General features: G+C 40.5%; 1 protein-coding gene across 1 annotated transcript; it reads right to left on the bottom strand.

Moving 5' to 3' along the window:
- Positions 1 to 7,622: 7,622 nt before the first annotated feature.
- On the bottom strand, positions 7,623 to 26,978 carry LOC115848557 (olfactory receptor 5AN6-like). The gene is given in 2 exon segments (XM_070046210.1): positions 7,623 to 8,604; positions 26,920 to 26,978. Coding segments are annotated over 2 exon segments (1,041 nt in total).
- Positions 26,979 to 27,095: the final 117 nt, after the last annotated feature.

The raw sequence follows: 27,095 nt of genomic DNA, 5'->3' as shown, positions 1-27,095 counted from the left end.
GATGTCGCCCTTCACACACACTGTCTGTTGTCTATTCTTCAAGAGACTCTGAGCCTTCAGTGCTGTTTGGAGTGATGGGAAGGGTTGAGGCTCTTCTGGGAAGCCGCATTGCTGTGGTATCCCCTGCTGAGAGAGCCCACCCCAGACGTTCCTGAAGAAGCCTTTCTGGGACACAGAACATGGACAAGCATGGAGCCAGTAGGAATCGTGCATCCAATTAACTGTGTATTGCAACGCTGAGTTGTCCCTTAAAACAGACCTTAAAATGACCCAGAGCTGATGTTGCTTGGGAAATGTACAACCACTCTGAATTTGCTTTATCTTAAAAGTAGCACATTTCAGTGGGCTGAATTTCATGGAGAAAAGGCAGCTGTGATTGGATACATGCAGTCAGGTTGATTAACGTTCACTGAAGAGCGCTATCCAGTTGGATCCCAGATGGTGGGAAAGGCCTTGTCTATGAGGCCATAAAAAGCCAGATGAATAAGGAACATTTTAGTCTACATGGATGTTGCTGTCTTGGAGAGGCAAGAGAGGAAGAGAGAAGAGAGCAGCTGTCGGGTATCAAGTATCTGTTTATTTTACTGAATCATTAATGAGCTGAAAATCTGAAAATGGTCTTGAAATTCTCTCTATCAGATGTGGCAGATAGAAAGATAGAGGGAAAACCCAACAGATTCCCTCTGTGCACTGCCTCTATTATATCTCTGATTGAGGTCTCAACACGTCACTCTAACCCAATGTGTTTGGGCAGTCAGCTTAAGAGCAACCACACATGCTAGGAATGGCAAGAAAGAACCTATTACTCACCCATTTGTTGCCTCTCCTCAAGACCAAATTTTGAACTCAGCAATGCTGGAAATATTTCTGGATTGACTTCACCTCACTCTGATTCTTTCATTCTTCTGTTTGCTCCTCAAGTCAACATTTATTTAGCTCTCTACGATTAAGGGAAACCGGAAAGAGAAATCAGATGGTTTCAAGGTTGACGCCTTGAAATTCCCTAGCTGTACACTGTCTTGACCTCTATGCCTCCACCAACTTCAACCTCTATGCTACCCCAGTAACACAATGTGGTAGCCCCATCCCAGACCTCACCATAATGGGAGACTGCTAAATTTAAAAATCTCAAACCCTAAAATTTCCCTTTATCGAAACTTCTTCTTTTTCTACTATGCAACTGTCAGTGAACCTATTCTTGGTGACTTTTTGTTCCTCAAACCCTCCCAGGTTCATGAGTCTACTGGCTCTAAGCTATTCCTACTACCACCCCTCATGATTTTCTTCTTTTTCCCTGTACTATTCCCAGACTTAGGTTGCTGGTGAGATCAGCTATTTAAATGAGGTCTACAACCCCACAAAGAAATTCACTGCTGCGTAAAATCCTTCCTGAGCCTTCTGTTGTCTCCCTATCATATTCCCCACAGCCAGCCCAAGATAACCTTTCTTGACACCCTCAACTGGATATGAATTCTCCCTGTTCTAAACTCTCATAGCTTGTACTTGTTACGCTCTCATGGCATCTATCACTTTCTGACTCAGACAACAGTTATGCGTCTACTTGTATTATTTCTCTTTGAGGTCTTTTAGGGCTTCAACTTCTTATTCATCTTTGTATTGCAGTGCTCGGCATCAAGCAGAAGCTTGGTGACTGTTTCCTGAATTGAACAGGACAATTTTTCTATACAGGAACTTTTAAAACTTCATCAGGGTATCAACTGCAAAGTTCAGAGGAGGGTAGATTTACAGAGAAGCAAACTAAAATGTAAACGAAGATATTAATTTCCCATTGTTGCATAATGAATTAACACAAATCTGGCAGCTTAAAACAATAGGCATGGGCTTCCCTGGTGGCACAGTGGTTAAGAATCCGCCTGCCAAAGCAGGGGACACGGGTTCGAGCCCCGGTCCGGGAAGATCCCACATGCCGCAGAGCAACTAAGCCCCTGTGCACCACAACTACTGAGCCCGCGCTCTAGAGCCCACGAGCCACAGCTACTGAAGCCAGCGCGCCTAGAGTCCATGCTTCGCAACAAGAGAAGCCACCACAATGAGAGGCCCGCGCACCGCAATGAAGAGTAGTCCCCGCTCCGTGCAACTAGAGAAAGCCCGCGCACAGCAACAACGACACAACGCAGCCAAAAATAAATAAATAAATAAAAATTAAAAAAAAAAAAAAAAAGAATGCCAACCTTAAAAACAAACAGACACAACGGGAGAGGCCACAACAGTGAGAGGCCCGAGTACCTCAAAAAAAAACAAAAAACAATAGGCATATTATTATTTCACAATTCTGTAGGTCAGAATTCTGAGCACAGTGTGGCTGGGTTCTCTGCTTACTGTCTTCCTCCTGAACAGGGTAAGAGAAGATAATGGGGTTTTGTAGCTTTACTCACCTCTTCAAGGAGAGTGTCACATCTTGCATCTGATGAAGCTGGGAGGGAGGATATTTTCACGTCCCTTTTGCAGATGAAACCAGGTTGAAGTTACTTGGAAAGAGCTTGTTGTTTAGTTCAAGGAGGAGTTTTCTTACAGTGAGAATTTTCTTATCTTAATCCACAGTTATAAGGGACTGAAAGGCTGTGAACCCTTGGGGTGAAGAGAAGTACTGAAGGTAAGTATTCATGTGTCCTAGGCACATAGCAGTGGTGAATGCATTTGGCCTTCCTCAGACAGCCATACCGAGTTTGAAGGGATAATTCCAGCTAAAGTGGCAACTCCTGGGAGAAAAGAGTATCCTATCTGGACCACTGTGGGAGACGTGTTAATATTCTGTCCCCTTGGATGATGTAGTTGCACGTGCATGCCTTGTCCCTCGTCTGCTGATCGTGTGCTAGGCCACCTTTCCAAATGTGAGCTGAGGTTCTGCTTCCTCATCTATAAGATGAGGGTCTCAAAGCCAAGCTGTCATGAAGACCAAAAGTTTGTGGATACAAACTGTAAACAGTTACACTAAAGTCAGTGTCATCGCTGTCACTAGTCAAATCTGTCCGCTGCTCTCCTAGTCTTGTGTTACGTCCTCAGTTACAGTAGAGTCTTCTGATGGAGCTCCCTCTACTGGTTAATGAAAGTCTAACAGGATATCAAATGTTGGTGTCTCATAACCGATATATCCTATGTATATAAGACTTTGTTCCATTTTACTTGCCTCTTCAAATTCATTGGTTAATTTGGTCATCTTTATGGCTATGCAATACATTCTTGACAATCTATATGTAACTAAACAAGTCAAGCCATATTTTAAATGCATAAAGAGAAATGGCTATTTCAAGGAAACCTATGGTGAATCTCTTCATTTCTACTTCGGACCAGAAAGGCTCCCTGCACCCTCCTGCTCTTTCATTTGTCTCAGTTCTGTTGTAAGCGGTTTTTCGCAGGAAAGAGCTCTCAGCGGGAGACCCTGTTGTCTTGTCACTAACCTTAAAGCAGGCACCCCCGCGCTCTACTCATCTCCGGCCCTCACACATATTTTGGCCACACAATACCATGCCTAATCTGTTGGTTCTTTCTGTAGATCAAAGAAGTAGAAATGAAGAATAAGTAATTAACAGATGACCAGATCTCTTCCCTAACTTCCCCTTTCACAGGCTGCGTGAAAAAGATAGCATCTAAAGAAAAACACAAAAAGTCAGTAAGCCTGCACACAAGCCTACACACAGCGGGGTATGCGGATGACTTTGACCCCATATCTCAATGATTAACTGACATTGCTTCCCTTTTTCCCTTTAAAAACTTTCATGGCTAAGCAGAATCTTTGGAGATGGTTTTTGGGGGACACGGAGTCCACCATCTCCCCAGATTGCAGGTATTCTGATTAAAAGCAACTTTCCCTTCTACCAACATTTGTCTCTCTCTCACATATGGATTTTTGAGCAGCGAGCAGTCGGACCTGAGTTAGGTAACACTGTCCCAAGAACATTGAGTTGTTCGGTATATGTCTTGTTGGTGAACGATATATCTGGACCATGCCACAGCACAACAGGTGGGGGAATTGCTAGATCCTGGAAGTATTGCTCAATCATGTTTCTACCAGGGCCTGAGGTCTGAGACTGTGCAGGGTTCTATGAGGATCAAACAGGGAATGGGGCTTGAACGTTAAACTGGGTTTCTTAGCTTAAGGGTGTCCTCTTCTGTTGGTACAGAGAAGAGCAATTTCTTTTGTATAGTCACTTTACTCAGGAACAGAGATGGGTGAGTGTTTTGCTTGATTTCAAAATTTTTCTTAGGACCTTTAATTTTCCCTGCTCACTTCCTTTTTCTCTTTCATTACCAAATATTTAAGGAATACCCACCACAGAAATTGTGCCTTCCCAAGACCTTTGCCTTTTGTCCTGTGCACTTTCCAGCCTCTTTCTTTAAAAAACAAAACAAAACAAAACATACAGCTTTACTGAGGTATACTTCACATATTATAAAATTCAGCCTTTTAAAGTGTGCAATTCAGTGACTTGCAGTCTATTCACAGAGTTTTTCAACGATTACCGCAATCTAATTTTAGGATGTTTTCATTAAATATTTTTACCCATATTCACCAGCAGCCACTCCCCTTTCCTCCCCACCCCCTTATCCCTATGCAATCACTAATCTTTCTGTCTGTATAGATCTGCCTATTATGAAGATTTCATTAAAATGGAATCATACACCATGTGGTCCTTTGTGACTGGTTCTTTCACTTGGCACGACGTTTTCAAGGTTCAGCCATATTGTAGCAGATGTCAGCACCTCACTCCTTTTTATGGCCCAATAATATTCCACTGCATAGATATACCAACGCTCTTCCTTTTGCTTTTTTTTTTGAGATATAATTGACATATAACGTTATATTAGTTTCAGCGGTACCACATAATGATTCAATATTTGTATGCATCGTGAGGTGCTCACCACAACGTCTAGTTAACATCCATCGTCATATAGCTACAGATTATTTTTCTTGTGATGAGAACTTTTAAGATTTATCCTCTTAACAATGCTTTCAATATACAGTCTCCAGGCTGTACATTATGTCCCCATGACTTATTTATTTTATAACTGGAAGTTTGTACTTTTTGATTCTCTTTACCCACTTGCCTTCTCCCTACTCCCTGCCTCAGGCAACCACCCATCTGTTCTCTGTGTCTGTGAGATTGTTTGTCTGTTTGTCTTCCGCATACACGTGAGATCATATGTATTCGTCTTTCTCTGTCCAGCTTATTGGCTCAGCATATGCCCCTGTGTTCCATCCACATTGTGGCAAATGGCAACCTTCTTCCTTTTAGTTCTACAGTGTTTAGCGCTCTGACTCACCAGGTCTCTGACCTATTTTTAGTATTTCTCCCTTTGAGGAGGGGGGTATCTCTTTTGAGGGGAGATTTCATCTGTGTTTCCCCGTAGTTAAGTCTCACTGCCTTATCCTCTTTACCAATAATGCCAATATCTTAAGAGTTTTCAGGTCTGTTTCTAGGGACTCTTTTGCCCCTGCCAGTTCTCAGTTATGGGCGTTTGACTCTAGATAGAGGTTTGTGCTTATTTTATTTTTTACAATGAACTGCTCTTTTTCGTTCTTGAACATAATCTGTGGGAATTCTTGCTAATTTATACTGAGGTTATAGCCTTCCAGTTCCCCTGGGGCATGTCCTAAGTCTTGTCTTCTGAGCCTCCACCACCCATGCAGTCCGCATAGTAGAAGTCAGGGGCTCTAGCCTTTAGCAAGACTCTCCAACTGATAGCCATTTTCAGCACTTGTTTACTCTCCTGCGTTCCTGGTTTCACTACTTTTGAGGGTTTAGCTTATTACTCCTTTTCATTAAGTTAACTGGAAGTTCATTTAAAAGATGATTTTATTTCCGATTTAACATTTCAGGTGGTTCAGTTACGAGAGTCATTCAGGTATAGCATATAATTCACCACACCTCCAGATGCAGAAATCCTCCATTGTCCTGGTCTTTAAAGATAGTTTCAATTCCCCTTCTTAACTTTGACCATATAAGTCATATCTAATGTTTATTTGTATTAAGACAATTGCCATTCCTGATGTCTTTATAGGTTTGACATGACAGGTCTTTCTAGCTTTCATCCATCAGGTCTTGTTTCCTTGTGTACTTTAAGATTTGTACAACTCGATTTTCTTCAGAAAGTTATATGGGGGAATTATTTCAGCTTGGGTTTAAGATTTTCTCTTAAGGATTTGCATTTGCTTTTGATTGGTACTTGAGGGTACTACCAACCTGGGGCTGTTTTAAAATTAATTCTCACCTAAGATTCCTTTATCTGCAGAGGTTGTGTGAATTCAGACCACGAACCTCCATGAGGGTGCATGGTTACAAATTTTCAGTTTACTTTTCCCCATACCCAGCAGTAAGCCTGAGAGAGTTGAGATTTCTTTTTTGTGAGATAGGACTTTTTTTTTTTTTTTTGCTGTACGCAGGCCTCTCACCGTTGTGGCCTCTCCCGTTGCGGAGCACAGGCTCCGGAAGCGCAGGCTCAGCGGCCATGGCTCCCGGGTCCAGCCGCTCCGCGGCATGTGGGATCTTCCCGGACCGGGGCACGAACCCGTGTCCCCTGCATCGGCAGGCGGACTCTCAACCACTGCGCCACCAGGGAAGCCCGAGATAGGACTTTTTTTTCCTTAATTTCCTTTCATATCAAGGTCTAGTCCACTGGACTCTCATACGTATGTCTGGGTCTCCTATCAAACTCTCCCCGAGAGTTTGGGTTTGGTCTCCTCTCCCCGAGCCTCATGTGCTTGTCACAATACAGGCCAAATATTACCAGAGTTCAGCAGATCCCCCCAATGTGAAAGTCATCTTCAGAGCTGCCTTTACTCTCAGAATTCCTGATTTTTCTTTACATTTGGAGGTTGGAGATCTCCTTTTCTTTTCTTGTTTGCTCAGAAGTGTATTTTTAAATATTTTCTAAAAAATATTTTGTCCAGCATCTTTAGTAGTTTTGCAGTGGTGGGTGCATCTATGCTATTCAATCTGCCATAATAACAGAAATGTAATCTTTTCAATATATTTCAGAATTCAAATGATCACTTCTTTTCTTTGTACTTTAGCTCTCCCGGGTCAGGATAGTGTCATAGAAATCCCTTGTTCATTCTCCTATTAGTGTTAGGTTCTAAAAATAGAAACTCAGAAAACAAACTCTAGACGAAACTCCGTGTGGTATTATTTTCCATGGTGAGGAAGTTATGTCAAAGTCTAAAGTTATGGTTCTCTCCACATCCCCATTTTCATCAACTGGAATTTACCTAGGCACCCAGAGAGTTTGAAGTCTATAGCAAAGTGGTTGTTGTTCTACTTGTGATGTTGTGTATGAGAAAGATCATTTACTGACCTGTGTTTAGTCCCATTCTCTCCTGCCTGCAGTCTGAAATTCTGAAAGGGTATGTAAGGGTCAAACACTGAGAAACTGAAGGTTATATTGACATAAAAATTAATATATTAATTTGTGAAGTCATTGCTGGCGTAAGAGAGGAGAGTCAACTGTCAAGACTCAAAGAAGCCACAGGATTTGCCTGGCACTGAGCCAGTGCTGGATTTAGATGTGTTGACTCACTTGAAATCCTGCCAGGGCACCAGGAATAACGTTAAATGCATTTCTCTTACATAGTCTAGAAACTTCCAGTCAACAGGGTCACTAATCTACCAGACCTTTAATTAACTGTGACAATGGGAAAACATTCTCTTCTTCTTACACCACTTAAGGGTATCTTTGATTTCCTTGTTTCTTAGACTGTAAGTCAAAGGATTCAACATGGGGATCACCACTGTATAGAAGACTGATGCCATCTTGTCATAGCCCAGAGAATGATCAGTGCTGGGGTGCATACGGACAAAGAGTTCTGATCCAAAGAAAAACGTCACTGCTGCCAGGTGAGAAGCACAGGTGTTGAAGTCCTTGGCCCTGCCTTCAACTGAGCTGATCTTCAGGATGGTGGCAGGGATATAACCATAAGATATCACGATGATTAAGACGGATGCCACACCAAAAATCACTCCTATCAGAAACTTTATCACTTGTAGGAGAAAGGTTTCAGAGCAGGAGAGGACTAATAATTGAGGCAGGTCACAGAAGTGATTGATACCATTTGGTCCACAGAAATTGAGCTGAAGTAAAGCACACAGTTGGATCAATGAGCCAGAGAATCCAACTATATACGCTCCAACCACCACCTGCACACAGAGGGTGGGGGACATGATACCTGTGTAGAGCAGAGGATTACAAACAGCAACATAGCCATCATAAGCCATTGCTGCCAGGAGACAGCATTCCGTCAGACCCAGGCTAGCGAAAAAGAAGTATTGCATGGTGCATCCCATAAGGGAGATGAATCCAGGCTTCCGGAAGAAGTCTGAGAGCATTTTGGGTGTTGTAGAAGTAACAAAGCAGAAATCTAAGAAGGATAAAGATAAGCTGCTGAGGAAGAAGTACATGGGTGGATGTATGGAGGAGTCCATCCTAATCAGGATAACGAAACCCAGGTTCCAGGCCACTGTCAAGAGGTAAGTCCCCAAGAACACTGAAAAGAGACCAATCTTGAGCTTGGGAGAATCTGAGAATCCCAAGAGGATAAATTTGGTGCCTGTTGTATTGTTCCTTCCTCCAGCCCTTGTCTTGAAGTCTCTTCAAACTGCAGAAGAAGTTTGGGTTAATGATTGTCTATTTTTAATATTATGAAGCATACTTGTTTTGGATATAGTCTCATGTTTTTGGACAAAAATTATCCATAGTCAAGATAACTTTTTTAAACAATGTAAGAAATTATAAAAATTATTTAAAAAAACATTGGGAATCCCGTTTCTCAGTTATACGTGATAGTTTGTGGCAAATTTTTCTGCACACACACATGTGCACACACATAAACACACAGATGTTGCCACACTGCTGTCTAAAAATTGGTACTAGTTTACACAAGTTCAAGATTTTATGACAATATACCTTACCATCCCATTCAACACTGCCCATAATTATTCAGCTTTACTCTTTGACAATCTTACACATTAAAAAAAATACTTTTTCATTATTTTTTATTTGTACTTACTTTATTGATTTACTTATATATATATATATATATATATAAAAAACATCTTTATTGGAGTATAATTGCTTTACAATGGTGTGTTAGTTTCTGCTTTATAGCAAAGTGAATCAATTACACAGATACATATGTTCCCATATCTCTTCCCTCTTGCATCTCCCTCCCTCCCACCCTCCCTATACCACCCCTCTAGGTGCTCACAAACAACCTACCTGATCTCCCTGTGCTATGCAGCTGTTTCCCACTAGCTATCTATTTTACATTTAGTAGTGTATATATGTCCATGCCTCTCTCTCGCTTTGTCACAGCTTACCCTTCCCCCTCCCCATATCCTCAAGTCCATTCTCTAGTAGATCTGTGTCTTTATTCCTGTCTTACCCCTACGCTCTTCATGACATTTTTTTCCCCTTAAATTCCATATATATGTGTTAGCATACGGTATTTGTTTTTCTCTTTCTGACTTACTTCACTCTGTATGACAGACTCTAGGTCTATCCACCTCACTACAAATAGCTCAATTTCATTTCTTTTTATGGCTGAGTAATATTCCATTGTATATATGTGCCACATCTTCTTTATCCATTCATCCGATGATGGACACTTAGGTTGTTTCCATCTCCGGGCTATTATAAATAGAGCTGCAATGAACATTTTGGTACATGACTCTTTTTGAATTATGGTTTTCTCAGGGTATATGCCCAGTAGCGGGATTTGGGGGTCATATGGTAGTTCTATTTGTAGTTTTTTTAAGGAACCTCCATACTGTTCTCCATAGTGGCTGTACCAATCCACATTCCCACCAGCAGTGCAAGAGTGTTCTCTTTTCTCCACACCCTCTCCAGCCTTTATTGTTTCTAGGTTTTTTGATGATGGCCAATCTGACCGGTGTGAGATGATATCTCATTGTAGTTTTGATTTGCATTTCTCTAATGATTAATGATGTTGAGCATTCTTTCATGTGTTTGTTGGCAGTCTGTATATCTTCTTTGGAGAAATGTCTATTTAGGTCTTCTGCCCATTTTTGGATTGGGTTTTTTTTTTGTTTGTTTGTTATTGAGCTGCATGAGCTGCTTATAAATTTTGGAGATTAATCCTTTGTCAGTTGCTTCATTTGCAAATATTTTCTCCCATTCTGAGGGTTGTTTTTTGGTCTTGTTTATGGTTTCCTTTGCTGTGCAAAAGCTTTTAATTTTCATTAGGTCCCATTTGTTTTTTTGTTTTTGTTTTTGTTTTTATTTCCATTTCTCTGGGAGGTGGGTCAAAAAGGATCTTGCTGTGATTTATGTCATCGAGTGTTCTGCCTATATTTTCCTCTAAGAGTTTTATAGTGTCTGGCCTTACATTTAGGTCTTTAATCCATTTTGAGCTTATTTTTATATATGGTGTTAGGGAGTGATCTAATCTCAAACTTTTACATGTACCTGTCCAGTTTTCCCAGCACCACTTATTGAAGAGGCTGTCCTTTCTCCACTGTACATTTCTGCCTTCTTTATCAAAGATAAGGTGACCATATGTGCGTGGGTTTGTCTCTGGGCTTTCTATCCTGTTCCACTGATCTATCTTTCTGTTTTTGTGCCAGTACCATACTGTCTTGATTACTGTAGCTTTGTAGTGTAGTCTGAAGTCAGGGAGCCTGATTCTTCCAGCTCCGTTTTTTGTTCTCAAGATTGCTTTGGCTATTCGGGGTCTTTTGTGTTTCCATACAAATTGTGAAATTTTTTGTTCTAGTTCTGTGAAAAATGCCAATGGTAGTTTGATAGGGATTGCATTGAATCTGTAGATTGCTTTGGGTAGTAGAGTCATTTTCACAATGTTGATTCTTCCAATCCAAGAACATGGTATATCTCTCCATCTATTTGTATCATCTTTAATTTCTTTCATCAGTGTCTTATAGTTTTCTGCATACAGGTCTTTTGTCTCCTTAGGTAGGTTTATTGCTAGGTATTTTATTCTTTTTGTTGCAGTGGTAAATGGAAGTGTTTTCTTGATTTCACTTTCAGATTTTTCATCATTAGTGTATAGGAATGTAAGAGATTTCTGTGCATTAATTTTGTATCCTGCTACTTTACCAAATTCATTGATTAGCTCTAGTAGTTTTCTGGTAGCATCTTTAGGATTCTCTATGTATACTATCATGTCATCTGCAAACAGTGACAGCTTTACTTATTCTTTTCCAATTTGGATTCCTTTTATTTCCTTTTCTTCTCTGATTGCTGTGGCTAAAACTTCCAAAACTATGTTGAATAAGAATGGTGAGAGTGGGCAACCTTGTCTTCTTCCTAATCTTAGTGGAAGTGCTTTCAGTTTTTCAAGATTGAGGACGATGTTGGCTGTGGGTTTGTCATATATGGCCTGTATTATGTTGAGGAAAGTTCACTCTATGCCTACTTTCTGGAGGGTTTTTATCATAAATAGGTGTTGAATTTTGTCAAAAGCTTTCTCTGCATCTATTGAGATGACCATATGGTTTTTCTCCTTCATTTGGTTAATATGGTGTATCACATTGATTGATTTGCATATATTGAAGAATCCTTGCATTCCTGGAATAAACCCCACTTGATCATCGTGTATGATCCTTTTAATGTGCTGTTGGCTTCTGTTTGCTAGTATTTTGTTGAGGATTTTTGCATCTATGTTCACCAGTGATATTGGCCTGTAGTATTCTTTCTTTGTGATATGCTTGTCTGGTTTTGGTATCAGGGTGATGGTGGCCTCGTAGAATGAGTTTGGGAGTGTTCCTCCTTCTGCTATATTTTGGAAGAGTTTGAGAAGGATAGGTGTTAGCTCTTCTCTTAACGTTTGATAGAATTTGCCTGTGAAGCCATCTGGTCCTGGGCTTTTGTTTGTTGGAAGATTTTTAATCACAGTTTCAATTTCAGTGCTTGTGATTGGTCTGTCCATATTTTCCATTTCTTCCTGATTCAGTCTTGGCAGTTTGTGCATTTCTAAGAATTTGTCCATTTCTTCCAGGTTGTCCATTTTATTGGCATAGAGTTGCTTGTAGTCATCTCTCATGATCTTTTGTATTTCTGCAGTGTCAGTTGTTACTTCTCCTTTTTCATTTCTAATTCTATTGATTTGGATCTTCTCCCTTTTTTTCTTGATGAGTCTGGCTAGTGGTTTATCAATTTTGTTGATCTTCTCAAAGAACCAGCTTTTAGTTTTATTGATCTTTGCTATCATTTCCTTCATTTCTTTTTCACTTATTTCTGATCTGATCTTTATGATTTCTTTCCTTCTGCTAATTTTGGGGGTTTTTTGTTTTTCTCTCTCTAATTGCTTTAGGTGCAAGGTTAGGTTATTTATTCGAGATGTTTCCTGTTTCTTAAGGTAGGATTGTATTTCTATGAACTTCCCTCTTAGAACTGCTTTTGCTGCATTCCATAGGTTTTGGGTCATTGTGTCTCCATTGTCATTTGTTTCTAGATATTTTTTGATTTCCTCTTTGATTTCTTCAGTGATCACTTCGTTATTAAGTAATGTATTGTTTAGCCTCCATGTGTTTGTATTTTTTACAGATCTTTTCCTGTAATTGATATCTAGTCTCATAGCGTTGTGGTCACAAAAGATACTTGATACAATTTCAATTTCTTCAAGGCTTGATTTGTGACCCAAGATATGATCTATCCTGGAGAATGTTCCATGAGCACTTGAGAAAAATGTATATTCTGTTGTGTTTGGATGGAATATCTTATAAATATCAATTAAGTCCATCTCGTTTAATGTATCATTTAAAGCTTGTGTTTCCTTATTTATTTTCATTTTGGATGATCTGTCCATTGGTGAAAGTGGGGTGTTAAAGTCCCCTACTATGAATGTGTTACTGTCGATTTCCCCTTTTATGGCTGTTAGTATTTGCCTTATGTATTGAGGTGCTCCTATGTTGGGTGCATAAATATTTACAATTGTTATATCTTCTTGGATCAATCCCTTGACCATTATATAGTGTCCTTCTTTGTCTCTTCTAATAATCTTTATTTTAAAGTCTATTTTGTCTGATATGAGAATTGCTACTCCAGCTTTCTTTTGGTTTCCATTTGCATGGAATATCTTTTTCCATCCCCTCACTTTCAGTCTGTATGTGTCTCTAGGTCTGAAGTGGGTCTCTTGTAGACAGTATATATATGGGTCTTGTTTTTGTATCCATTCAGCCAGTCTGTGTCTTTTGGTGGGAGCATTTAATCTATTTACTTTTAAGGTAATTATTGACATGTGTGTTCCTATTCCCATTTTCTTAATTGTTTTGGGTTTGTTATTATAGGTCTTTTCCTTCTCTTGTGTTTCTTGCTTAGAGAAGATCCTTTAGCATTTGTTGTAAAGCTGGTTTGGTGGTGCTGAACTCTCTCAGCTTTTGCTTGTCTGTAAAGGTTTTAATTTCTCCATCTAATCTGAATGAGATCCTTGCTGGGTAGAGTAATCTTAGTTGTAGGTTTTTCTCCTTCATCACTTTAAATATGTCCTGCCAGTCCCTTCTGGCTTGCAGAGTTTCTGCTGAAAGATCAGATGTTAACCTTATGGGGATTCCTTTGTTTGTTACTTGTTGTTTTTCCCTTGCTGCTTTTAATATGTTTTCTTTGTATTTAATTTTTGACAGTTTGATTAATATGTGTCTTGGCATGTTTCTTCTTGGATTTATCCTGTATGGGACTCTCTGTGCTTCCTGGACTTGATTAACTATTTCCTTTCCCATATTAGGGAAGTTTTCAACTATAATCTCTTCAAATATTTTCTCAGTCCCTTTCTTTTCCTCTTCTTCTTCTGGAACCCCTATAATTCGAATGTTGATGTGTTTAATGTTGTCCCAGAGGTCTCTGAGACTGTCCTCAGTTCTTTTCATTCTTTTTTCTTTATTCTGCTCTGCAGTAGTTATTTCCACTATTTTATCTTCCAAGTTACTTATCTGTTCTTCTGCCTCAGTTATTCTGCTATTGATCCCATCTAGAGTATTTTTAATTTCATTTATTGTGTTGTTCATCATTGCTTGTTTCATCTTTAGTTATTCTAGTTCCTTGTTAAATGTTTCTTGTATTTTCTCTATTCTGTTTCCAAGATTGTGGATCATCTTTACTATCATTACTCTGAATTCTTTTTCAGGTAGACTGCCTATTTCCTCTTCATTTGTTAGGTCTGGTGGGTTTTTATCTTGCTCCTTCATCTGCTCTGTGTTTTTCTGTCTTCTCATTTTGCTTATCTTACTGTGTTTGGGGTCTCCTTTTTGCAGGCTGCAGGTTCGTAGTTCCCGTTGTTTTTGGCGTCTGTCCCCAGTGGCTAAAGTTGGTTCAGTGGGTTGTGTAGGCTTCCTGGTAGAGGGGACTAGTGCCTGTGTTCTGGTGGATGAGGCTGGATCTTGTCTTTCTGGTGGGCAGGTCCACTTCTGGTGGTATGTTTTGGGGTGTCTGTGGCCTTATTATGATTTTAGGCAGCCTCTCTGCTAATGGGTGGGGTTGTGTTCCTGTCTTGCTAGTTGTTTGGCATAGGGTGTCTAGCACTGTAGCTTGCTGGTCGTTGAGTGAAGCTGGGTGTTGGTGTTGAGATGGAGATCTCCAGGAGATTTTCGCCTTTTGATATTACGTGGAGCTGGGAGGTCTCTTGGTGACCAGTGTCCTGAAGTTGGCTCTCCCACCTCAGAGGCACAGCACTGACTCCTGGCTGCAGCACCAAGAGCCTTTCATCCACACGGCTCAGAATAAAAGGGAGAAAAAGAAGAAAGAAAGAAAGAAAGAAAGAAAGAAAGAAAGAAAGAAAGAAAGAAAGAAAGAAAGAAAGAAAGAAAGAAAGAAAGAAAGAAGAAAGAAAGAAGATAAAAGAAAATAAAATAAAGTAAGGTAAAATAAAATTACTAAAATAAAAAAATAATTATTAAGAAAAAAAATTTTTTTTAAGTAAAAAAACGGACGGATAGTACCCTAGGACAAATGGTGAAAGCAAAGCTATACAGACAAAATCTCACGCAGAAGCATACACATACACACTCACAAAAAGAGGAAAAGGGGAAAAAATCATAAATCTTGCTCCCAAAGTCCACCTCCTCAATTTGGGAGGATTCGTTGTCTATTCGTGTATTCCACAGATGCAGGGTACATCAGGTTGATTGTGGAGATTTAATCCGCTGCTCCCGAGGCTGCTGGGAGAGATTTCCCTTTCTCTTCTTTGTTCGCACAGCTCCCAGGGCTCAGCTTTGGATTTGGACCCGCCTCTGCGTGTAGGTCGCCGGAGGGCGTCTGTTCTTCGCTCAGACAGGATGGGGTTAAAGGAGCCGCTGATTCGGGGGCTCTGGCTCACTCGCCGGCGTGACGTTGCACCAGCCTGAGGTGCGCCGTGCGTTCTCCCGGGGAAGTTGTCCCTGGATCCCAGGACCCTGGCAGTGGCGGGCTGCACAGGCTCCCCGGAAGGGGGGTGTGGAGAGTGACCTGTGCTCGCACATAGGCTTCTTGGTGGCGGCAGCAGCAGCCTTAGCATCTCATGCCCGTCTCTGGGGTCCGCGCTGTTAGCCGTAGCTCGCACCCGTCTCTGGAGCTCCTTTAAGCAGCGCTCTTAATCCCCTCTCCTCGCGCACCAGGAAACAAAGAGGGAAGAAAAAGTCTCTTGCTTCTTCGGCAGGTCCAGACTTTTTCCCGACTCCCTGTGTCTGATTCTTTACAGCAGAGTGAGTCTCAACTCTCTACCATCCTATCTTGAATGCGTTTTTGGTTTCTGTTTTTTACTTTAGGATGGCACTGCATCGACGGATCATGTTCAGAAGGACCTTACAGAGATTTGGAATCGGGAATAAGAAACATAAATAGTTCTCTTCTCTCCCATGGCTTCAACTGTTTGGTTTAAAGGCGTGAAAGAGAAGGAAAGGGAGAATGAGAGGGTAGAGGCAAGGGTAGAGACAAGGGTAGAGAGACAAGGAGGAAAAAACAGGGAGAACTGGGCGAAGTGTGTAGGAAACTTTGAAAAGTTAATAAACTGATCTCCCCAAAACACACACCAAGGAGTCCTTCCACCTCCCTTCACCCCACTTTGCTGTCTTCTCTCTCAAAATGTACAAGAAGAGAAGTAATTTTTGTTTTGTAGCCAAGACACTAAGGTAGACTAAGCCCTTGTCCTTTGATCCTCAAGGTCTGGCTTTTCTCTCCCCAGACACTACATGGGAAGGACGTCTTAGAGGGGATAGAAGAGGCCAGCCTATTTCTAATATATTAGTTGTGATGTATTAGAAATAAGGTCTGCTCATGCTTCTAACATGTCTTTAACCTCTTGGTTTATTCCCATCCAACCCTCTTTTTAAATTTTGCACTTAGCTGTATGTGACAGCTTAAAGGGAATATTTTTGAAATATTTTCAAAGTTTTACCTAATATATTCTTCCCCACATATCTAACCATTCCCTTATTTCAAGCAGATACGTTGTTAGGTTTTTGAGCCTCAGAGAAGAGATGTGACAGCAAAAGGAGCTTGAAGCAGACGTGATGAGGTCAAAAACATGAGTGAGTCTTCAGGATGGCTTATAGACACAGCCCAAGGGCAATAGCACAGCTATCAAATAAGTTTAGAGACACCAAGAACAGAAAGACCCTAACCAAAAGATGGATAGAGGCTGGGTCGGCAGGCAGAAACTTAAGAGAATGTAATCATAGTGCTTCAGGTCCACTGGGAAGTGACGGCTTGGGTTCTACAGAGTCTCCTCAACAGTTCCCATTGAACCAAGAGTAGCTACGAATAGTCATCAGACCTAACATGTCTTGATGATGGGGATAAATGGCATTCAGCAGCAGAATTCCATTTGTGATTTGACAGCCAGGAATCTGATGAGGCAATAGATATTTCAGGAGATGCTGCTATGGAGAGAGGTCAAGGACCTGAGCCCCCGTTGTCCTGGCATCATTCAAGCCCTCTAGAACTTAGACACAAATGTAGGGAGAAGAGCGAAGGCCCCTTGAATTAACCAATTTTTTTCCCAGTAGAGAAGTAAGGGGAGGGCAAAGGAAAAATAATGTTATGGAAAAATAATAAAAATTATTTCTTGAGTCCCTAAATTTGTGGATTGATTATCAAAACCTCATGAGTGCATTACAAATATTATTTTCCTCCATGTGCATTGTAATAGACCCCTGACTTTACCTTAACGTATTTAACCATTTTCTTCACGTAGCATATAAATTGTTTCCAAATTTCCAATGAATGTTTCGAATATAGTTACTCTGAAACATTTCTAATGAGGGGGACAGGCAGCCTTCAAAATGGTCCCCAATGATCCTTGAACTTACGTAGACCCTTCCTATATATAACAGGGCTAACCCATGCAACCGAGAATATTGTTCTCTGCCATCAGTCGGCACCAGCTTGCGAGCTATGTGAGAGATCTATTTGGAAGTGGATCCTCCAGCCTCGATCTAGCTTCAGAAGCCTACTCCTTGACCAACTACTGAATGCAGCCTCATGAGAGACCCCGAGCCGGAACCACACAGCCAAGTTGCCCCGGATTCCTGATCCACAGAAACTGGATGAGATAATAAATATCTCTTTTTGTTTCAAGGCACAAAGTTTTGTAACAATTTCTTGCACAGCAGTAAGTAATTAATATATTAAGAATAGGGTTGACTTTTGCAAAAAGAATCATATTTTTTTGATTCTTGGTCTATATTACAAAATTATTTCCAGGATCAGGAATCTTTCATTTTTAATGACAGGAAAAAAACTGATCAAAACAATCAAGTGAATCTATTAGCTCATAAAACTGAAGTAGTCATAATATGTTGGACTGTAGAAGTGGAAGTTGGTGAAGAATTTAACAAGTAATTAAATGCAGATCTTTCTTTGAGGGATAGTACTGGGTACATATTTTGGACTCTTGAAATGACTAAAGCTTCATTTTTAAAATGCAGTTCATTTCATTGATATTAGAGTCACAGATATATACTGTTTTGTTTTCTTTTCTCTGTCTCCTGTATATTTGGCTTGCTGGTTATTTATGTACCATTCTGCTAGCCTCTTAGTTTCTTTGAGCTTTCTGCCACCTGTTTGCTTAGTTTAAATACTCTACATCCAATTTAATGTGTCAGTTAGTAGATCAGTATCAATCTGTTTTATATAATTTCCGTGTAGGTTTTACTCTTTAACAGGAATTACCAGTGCGTTTCTCTCTTCATTTTAACTTCATTCATGTACCTTTTGGCAATTAAAAAATAACCTTTATAATTGATCTATTCCATAAAAGATGTGCAATTTGAAAGCTTAAAAAAAAACAAGTAGTGAGAGAAATTGTGATCCAGTGGCTCAAACAGTATCATAAACCTCCAGTCTCTTCGTTTCTGTTTCATTTGCCTTATGCAGAAATATTCCATCCCGTGGTAACAAAATTGTACAAGTTCTAGATCTCACAGAGTCACTTCACATCATCCAAAAGAAGAGAGCATCTCTTCTTGTAGCTTCCACAGAAGAGAAAAACATTTCTCTCCCAAAAGGCCCAGCAAACATCTCCTTGCATCTTCCTGGTTTTGACTGGGCTATACCCCTCACTTCGACACTAAGCTAGCTGCAATGGCTATCAGATATTTTCTTTTTTTTAGATGAAGTATAGTTGATTTACAATATTGTGTTAGTTTTAGGTGTACAGCAAAGTGATTCAGTTATATATTTTTTCAGATCATTTTCCATTATCGGTTATTACAGATATTGAATATAGTTCCCTGTGTTATACAGTAAACCCTTGAAGCTTATGTATTTTACGTACAGTAGTTTGTATCTGTTAATCCCATACTCCTAATTTATCCCTCTTCCCTTTCCCCCTTTGGTAACTATAAGTTTGTTTTCTGCATCTGTGAGTCTATTTTTGTTTTGTATATACATTCATTTGCATTATTTTTAGATTCCACATATAAGTGATATCATATAATATTTGTCTTTCTCTGTCTGACTTACTTCACTTAGTATATTCTCTAGGTCCACGGATGTTGCTGAAAATGGCAATATTTCATTGTTTTTTTATGACTGAGTAATAACCCATCTTCTCAAACCAATCTTCTGTCAATGGGCACTTGGGTTGCTTCCATGTCTTGGCTATTGTAAATTGTGCTGCTATGAACATTAGGGTGCATGTATCTTTTTGAATTAGAGTTTCTGTGTGTTTTCCAGATATATGCCCAGTAGTGGGATTGCTGGATCATATGGTAGCTCTATTTTTAGTTTTTTAAGGAACCTCCATACTGTTCTCCTTAGTGGCTACGCCAATTTACATTCCCACCAGCAGTGTAGGAGGGTTCCTTTTTCTCTACATCCTCTCCAGCATTTATTATTTGTAGACTTTTTGATGATACCCATTCTGACAGGTGTGAGATGATACCTCATTGTGGTTTTGATTTGCATTTCAGATATTTTCTAATTGTCCTAAGCCCGTCGGGGTTCAACCCTGAAACCCAGAGTTGGAACAAATCCCACTCAAGCAATGATGGCTGAGGACAGAAAAGGTTATTTTCCCCTTCAAACTAACAAATATTTTCCCCTTCACAGTGAGTTACACCTAATTGTAATTGTTAAACAAAATTAAATCAAATGAATAAAGAAGGCTAGAGTTTTCCTCAAAGGTGTTTAACTGGCCAAAGCAGGAAAATCTCACATATGACCTTCTGTTGAAAAACTACCAGGAATAGCACGTATGATGAAAAACAATTCCAGAAACTTCAGAGATCTGGAAGCCACAGACACCAAAAGTGTGAAACAGAGAAGGAATACTTGCTTTGCCTTTGGGTAAAAAGAGGAACTGCAAGAAAAAAAAAAAAAGTGTCATCCAGACAGATAGCACAGATGATAACAGCAAATTATAAATAGTGTATGTCACAGGATACATGAAATAAGTAAAGAAAAGATTGGACTGGTAGGAGTGCTGAGATGCAGGACTTCCCAGAACCCACCTCTTCTTGATTAGGCTCAAGGACACCTCCCAGCTGCTTCTCAACCCCAGAGAGGTTGTTTTCTAGACTGGGGATCAAGTTGAAGGGTGAAACGATCCCTGCTATGCTGCTTCCTTAGCTTATAGTTGTTAGAAAATGGACTATGAGTTTTACTGTGTATCTGATATAAGGATCTCCTCCCTCTGGTCCATGTGGATCAATTTTGCTCCTTAAGGATTCCGTAAGATGAAAACAACCCAGCCTTCCTTTGCATAAAAAAGAGGTTTTATTAGAATAAAGAATATACCATACAATATCAACGTGATACTTTACACATGCCAGTTTTTCTACTTATGTTGATATATAAGTCCAATCAGACATCGTGATTCTATTTCAGAAGAACTTGGAGAGAGATGAAACCTCTGTTCTTCCGTGAGGTCTCCCTGGATCCCAGATGCCTGTTTATTTCTAGAGTGTGGTCCCACCAAAGTGTGTGGTTTTTCTGTCTTCCAACCAGATGGTGCCAGCCATCCAGTCTGGCAACACTGATGGGAGATGCTGCCACACCCAGTTTATAACAGCTCCAAGCCATGACTGCAAGAGCCCGCCATGGCTATTTCTTTACTCGTAGGAATGAAGGGAATCTCGTCCCTGGCCAGATCCATATGTGGTATTGCACATAGGAGATTCGGGCCATCATTAGAAAGGAATAGGGAAGCATGAAGAATGAGGATGGAATAAAACCAGCAAAAGTCAAAAATAAACAGTTGGGGGCTTCCCTGGTGGCGCAGTGGTTGAGAGTCCGCCTACCGATACGGGGGGCATGGGTTCGTGCCCCGGTCTGGGAGGATACCGCATGCCGTGGAGCGGCTGAGTCCGTGAGCCATGGCTGCTGAGCCTGCGCGTCCGGAGCCTGTGCTCCGCAACGGGAGAGACCACAGCGGTGAGAGGCCCGCGTACCACAAAAACAAAACCAAAAAAACAAAACTAAACAGTTGGTTTTTCTTCCCCAGTTATTTAGGAGATGTTACAGACAAGGAGATGCACCAAAAATTCAGAGAAAGTAGTCTTGAGACAGGCTGGGACCTGGGACCCTTTGCTGCAGTGCTGCAACGCTCGCATGGGGACACACCTTTCCTTGGGCCACAAAATACAAAGAAACTGTATGGGACTAAAAGTAACTGCATGCATGCACAGTTAGGGCAAATTCTGGACAAAACATACAAAGAGACAAAAAACCCAACTGCCACTTTTGAAGAGCCCAGAGCAAAAGTAGGGTACTGTGCATGCCCACTGCACACAACACTCCACCTAAGGGGTGGGCAAACCACCTAAGCGACCCCGCTCCAGCCCAACCCCTGGACACACCCCTACCTTCACCCATATAAGGAACAAGCTCGCCCCGCCCCCATGCCCCCCCCTCAGGGAGCTGGCAAGCAAGGGAATCTCTTGCTTGTTCTCACTCCCCTGTGCTGCAGCAGGGGCCCCAACAAAGCCTTTCCTGAATTTCTTGTCTGGCCTCTGACCAATTTCTATTAATTAAGGAGGCCAAGAACCCTGGTTGATAATAGTGGTAGATCAAGATGATGGGAGAATTCTGGGATACATGTTTTATCTCCTTGCAGGCAAGACCTCAGACTCTCCCTGCTCCGTTGTAGGTCAGGGAAATCCAGATCCGTTTTCTGGACACCGGGAAGTGAAATGCAAATGTTTCCTTATTCGTGTGGATCAGCGCAAAACAAGCAAACTCTAGGTTTGCCGAGGTTTAAGGTCAGAAACATGAGACTAGTAATCTTTAGAAAAAAGTTGAAAATCTCATCAGAGCTCATTTAATGCATCAGTTACTAATTTGTGAATGAGTGTGTGTATGGGGGAGTGGGGGTAATCATATATACCTACCAAAGAATTAGGGAAATGTAGAAGGTAGATATGGACACTACTCAGGTTTCTGGAAATGTTAAAAAACAAGCCACAAAACAAGATCACAATAGATAATTAAAATGTGTAAACCAGGCATTTTAGAGGCAAAGTATTTCTTAGATCAAAAGAAGGAAAAGCTGTCAATTAGTCAATCTGTAAATAATATATTGATTAAAAGGGAAGATGGTCACTTAGAAGACAGAAAAATGAATGCTTGGGGAGAAAAATTGGTAGCTCCCTGGCCCAGGGCCTCAGCCTATCTGGATGCGGTAGCCGGGCACATCAGACGTTGATATACGTTATCCACTTTGCTTTGATTCCTGTCTCTACACACAGACTTTCAATTGTAATTTGCCTTTCCACGTGGTTTCTTCAACTAGAGGAAAAATGGTACCACTGGCACAAGTACAAACTTGGGGGCTTTGTTCTTCACTGAAAACTAAAAATGGCACACGGGCGTATGCAGCCAGCTATTCTGAGCGTGGTTAACTTCAGGCCATCTGGAAAAGGTTTTCAGACGTTGCGAAATGAGCACCACACCCTGAGTTGTGGTAATGTTACTAAAGTGAATTTATCTCCAGCTAGCTAGCCGCCCCCTGGAGACAGATGTACCTCGTCCTGTTTCAAATAGCTATAAAATATCTGATTCTTTTAGTGACAAAAATATTCTGTTTGATGTATATCTGATCTGTGTATATGCTCCATGATGAATAAACTTCTTTGCAAAGTTTTATTTAACACTTGGCTTACTGTAAACCCCAGATCATTTTTGCTTTATTCGTCTTGTGCCAATCCCCATCTTAAGCACTAGATTTAATTATTATTAATGAATGAGCATTACTTTCTCCTGGGTAGTTGGGTAAACTGCAAAAAAGCCTATCTTCTCGGGCTTCCCTGGTGGCGCAGTGGTTGAAAGTCTGCCTGCCGATGCAGGGGACGCGGGCCCCGGTCTGGGAGGATCCCACATGCCGCGGAGCGGCTGGGCCCGTGAGCCATGGCCGCTGAGCCTGCGCGTCTGGAGCCTGTGCTCCGCAACGGGAGAGGCCACAGCAGTGAGAGACCCGCGTACCGAGAAAAAAAAAAAAAAGAACCCAAACAGCATGGTTACAACTGAGATAACTATTAACAAACCATTATGTTCAGAGATGCCTACTAGTTTAGCCCCACTATGGAATGTTGCTACCACCTGGTAGAAGTATGCCTAATTTGTAGGGTGAGTTGTCTGTTTTGTTTTGTTTTGTTTTGTTTTTTGCGGTACGCGGGCCTCTCACTGTTGCGGCCTCTCCCGTTGCGGAGCACAGGCTCTGGACGCGCAGGCTCAGCGGCCATGGCTCACGGGCCCAGCCGCTTCGCGGCACGTGGGATCCTCCCGGACCGGGGCACGAACCCGTGTCCCCTGCATCGGCAGGCAGACTCTCAACCACTGCACCACCAGGGAAGCCCGTAGGGTGAGTTTTAAGAGGTGACTGGGGGACCAAAATCCACATGAGAACCCAGCATTGCAGTAGTAATTGACCTTCCTCAAAAACATTGTATGCTCATCGTGCTCTAATCACTCTACCATGAGCTCCTCAAGTACCTGAGCTTGATACTTTCATGCAGTTTAATTCTGGGAAAGAAACCAGACCAGGGAGATGGGGAATTTACTGAGTATATTGTAAGCATTGAATAACATTAATGAACAAATACATTCTCAGAAGGCTAATGTAATTGAGAACAGGTAAGTTACACATTCACAGTACCATTTTAAAAAAAATCATACTGTTTAATTCTTAAAAAGAGGCATCAAGACATAATGAAAGAACAGTCTCAAAGAGTGGGCATCATAGTTTCAAAAAAAAAAGTGATAATGTTATCACATGGCATAGGATTGAATCCTGCCTATTTTCATCTGTGTGGTCTTGTGACCCTCAACTGATCTCACATAAGACCTTCATTCATCTGTGAGATGCACCTAAACATGTCAACATTGTATATTTGTGGGAGGATCATATGATATACAACCCATATGAAAACCATTATGTAAGCACTATTCAAATAGGACAGATTACCGTTTTGATTTTTAAATTCCCATTTGTCTCTGAAGAAATACCTCCAACTGTAATATTCTGATACCAGTTTATTAGAAATGCATGGTAATGTATATTATTATTGTTCCCAGCTGACTATATGTTTTCATTAAATACAAGCTAACTATATGTTTTAATTAAAATGCCAACTAATTTGGACATAGTTTTAAAAAGACTTTCATTTTCAGAAAATCTTGGCATAGTGATTTTTGATAAACAATTACCTTTGCTGTCACTGTCAATTTTTTATTATTATGAGATTAATATTATTAAGAACACTAATTACTTATGAATAATGTGAACATTATACTTCTGGAAAACATTAGAGTATATTAGACTCTTTGGAATTACTAGATAAGACTTAAACTCAAAATGAGCCATTAGGAAATTATGTGTTGATTAACACATAAAATGAAAATTCCTTAACCATTGATATAATGAAAATTGCAGCAAAAATTTTAAATAACAACCTGTTGATTGGAATGAAATTCAGGTTTACACACAAAAATCTGATGAGCCTGTTCAAAACTATTGCAATCAACTTCAGATTATTTTTAAAGAAAATTCTGGTCTTCCTTCAGATGTTAATTCCACTTGGGTAGCTTTAACTCTATGTTTATTTACGGACTGAACTGGGACCTTTCTCTTCCAGTAAAAAGGACCAGGATAGAATGAGAAACTATGTCCACCCCAGATTTAGTTAATCTGGCAAACCAGCTCTCTCATACACTAGATGAGTCACCTAAGAGAAAGACCACCATAATTTTTAACCTTCATCTCTAGTAAATGAAGCCAAACACTTCTAGTTTCTGTTATTGCAAAGAGCCATGACGTTGGAAAAAATATTGTTATAAATCTAAGTACTTGCAGCTCTCTAACAGATCTTTCCAGCAACTACAGGGGCTCTTCCCAACCCTCCCTCTTAATTGGCTTGGAGAAACATTTCTCCAGATTGGAGATGAATCTCTTCCAGTCCTAGATGACACCAGAGCCACATTCTTGGTGCTCAACCCTGCTATTATAAAACAGCCCCTGCCTTGGAGTCCTAAAACAGTTCAAATAGTGGGGATCTCTAATGAACCTCAAGAGGTTCCTGTCTCTGAACCTATCCCCTATTGTTTAAGCCCTTTGAGAGATATACACCCTCTTTTCTTTAGTTCCTGCACCCCACCCATTTATTAGGTTGAGAGTTCTTAGAGAAGTATCATGCTTGAATTTCTTTCTCCCAAAAGGGGGAAATAATCCTAAAATTTGACAGTAGTCATCAAACTAACCAACCAGGTAAATTAAATAACACTTTGACATCTTTTATTTGTTCCATCTGTGACAGTACTAGAGCTGATTCTGGAAACACTGATCATTTGTCCTTATCGAATTAACTACCATTCTCCTTATGGGCAAAATCTCCAACTGATGTTGGCAAAATTCACAGTGCATCTCCCAATCAAGATTCAAATAGATCCTTCAAAACGTCTTCTCAGAATTAATCAATACCCTGTAAGTCAAGAAGTCCTTCAAGGCATAAAGCCCATAATAGAAGATTACAAGGTTCAAGGCCTCATTATCTCTTGCTCTAGCCCCTGTAACAACCTCATCTTACCAGTGAGAAAACCTAAGGGCCAAGGGTGGAGGTTTGTCCAGGACCTTCAAGCAATAAACAACCTTCAAGCGATAAACAAAGTTGTTATCTCTCAACACCCTGTTTTTCCTACCTTCATACTTACTAACATCCATTCCCACCGGAAGTAAATTCTTTACTGTAATTGATCTATGCAGTGCATTCTTTAGTATTCCAGTTGATGAAGCTAGAAACACACATATCTAGAAGACAAGGTAAGGACTTTGCTCATATGTTGCTTATATAATAATTGCTTCAGATGAAGTTTTCACTGAAGGCAAACTTTGGAAAACCAAGCAACTGCTGCACTTGATCATTATGTTAGTAATGACGACTACTGTGACTACTAGATGGCCTGTTTGTTTTTGACTCCACTAGAGAGCTTACAGCAAAAAGTCGATACGCTTGAGGTTTTAAACCCTCAGCTCACTTCCCAGACAACTGGAGTGCCTCTATTTTATGCATATATATACATGTATATAGCCAGCTATATGTATAAAGCTAGCAATACAGGCTTTTTTTTTTTTTTTTTTTTTTTACGATACTCGGGCCTCTCACCGCCGCGGCCTCTCCCATTGCGGAGCACAGGCTCCGGATGCGCAGGCTCAGCGGCCATGGCCCACGGGCCCAGCGGCTCCGCGGCATGCGGGATCCTCCCGGGCCTGGGCACGAACCCGCGTCCCCTGCATCGGCAGGCGGACTCCCAACCACTGCGCCACCAGGGAAGCCCAATACAGGCTATTTTAATTCTTTTTTTCAGTTTATATATATATATATATATATATATATATATATATATATATATATTCATATTCTTTCCCATTATAGATTATTACAAGATATTGAATATAGTTCCCTGTACCATACAGTAAATCCTTGTTGCTTAACTATTTTATGTACAGTAGTTTGTATCTGTTTATCACATACTCCTAATTTGCCTCTCCCTCCTCCCTTTCCCCTTTGGCAAACGTAAGTTTGTTTTCTATATCTGTGAGTCTGTTTCTGCTTTGTATATAGATTCATTTGTATTATTCACGTGTATTATTTTTTAGATTCCACATATAAGTGATATCATATATTTGCCTTTCTCTGTCTGACTGACTTCACTTAGTATGATATTCTCTAGGTCCATCCGTGTGCTGCAAATGGCAATATTTCATTCTTTTTTATGGTTGATTAATATTCCAGCATGTGTGTGTGTGTGTGTGTGTGTGTGTGACATCTTCTTAAACCAATCATCTGTCAGTGGGCTCTTAGGTTGCTTCCATGTCTTGGTTATTATAACTAATGCCGCTATGAACATTGGGGTGCATGTATCTTTTCAAGTTAGAGTTCTTGTCTTTTCCAGATATGTGCCCAAGAGTGGGATTGCTGGATCATATGGTAACTCTATTTTTAATTTTTTAAGGAACCTCCATACTGTTTCCCATAGTGGCTGCACCAATTTACATTCCCACCAACGGTGTAGGTGGGTTCCATTTTCCCCACACCCTCTCTAACTAAAATAAATATTTTATTTATTGTAGATTCAGGGTCGATAAGACTTAAAATCAGGACCCAGTTTAACTGTGCGGGTTGCAGAGCCTCTTAAGTTAA

Source organism: Globicephala melas, chromosome 8 (genome assembly GCF_963455315.2).
Source record: "Globicephala melas chromosome 8, mGloMel1.2, whole genome shotgun sequence".
NCBI lineage: Eukaryota > Metazoa > Chordata > Mammalia > Artiodactyla > Delphinidae > Globicephala > Globicephala melas.
This window is presented reverse-complemented; position numbering and strand designations above follow the sequence as displayed.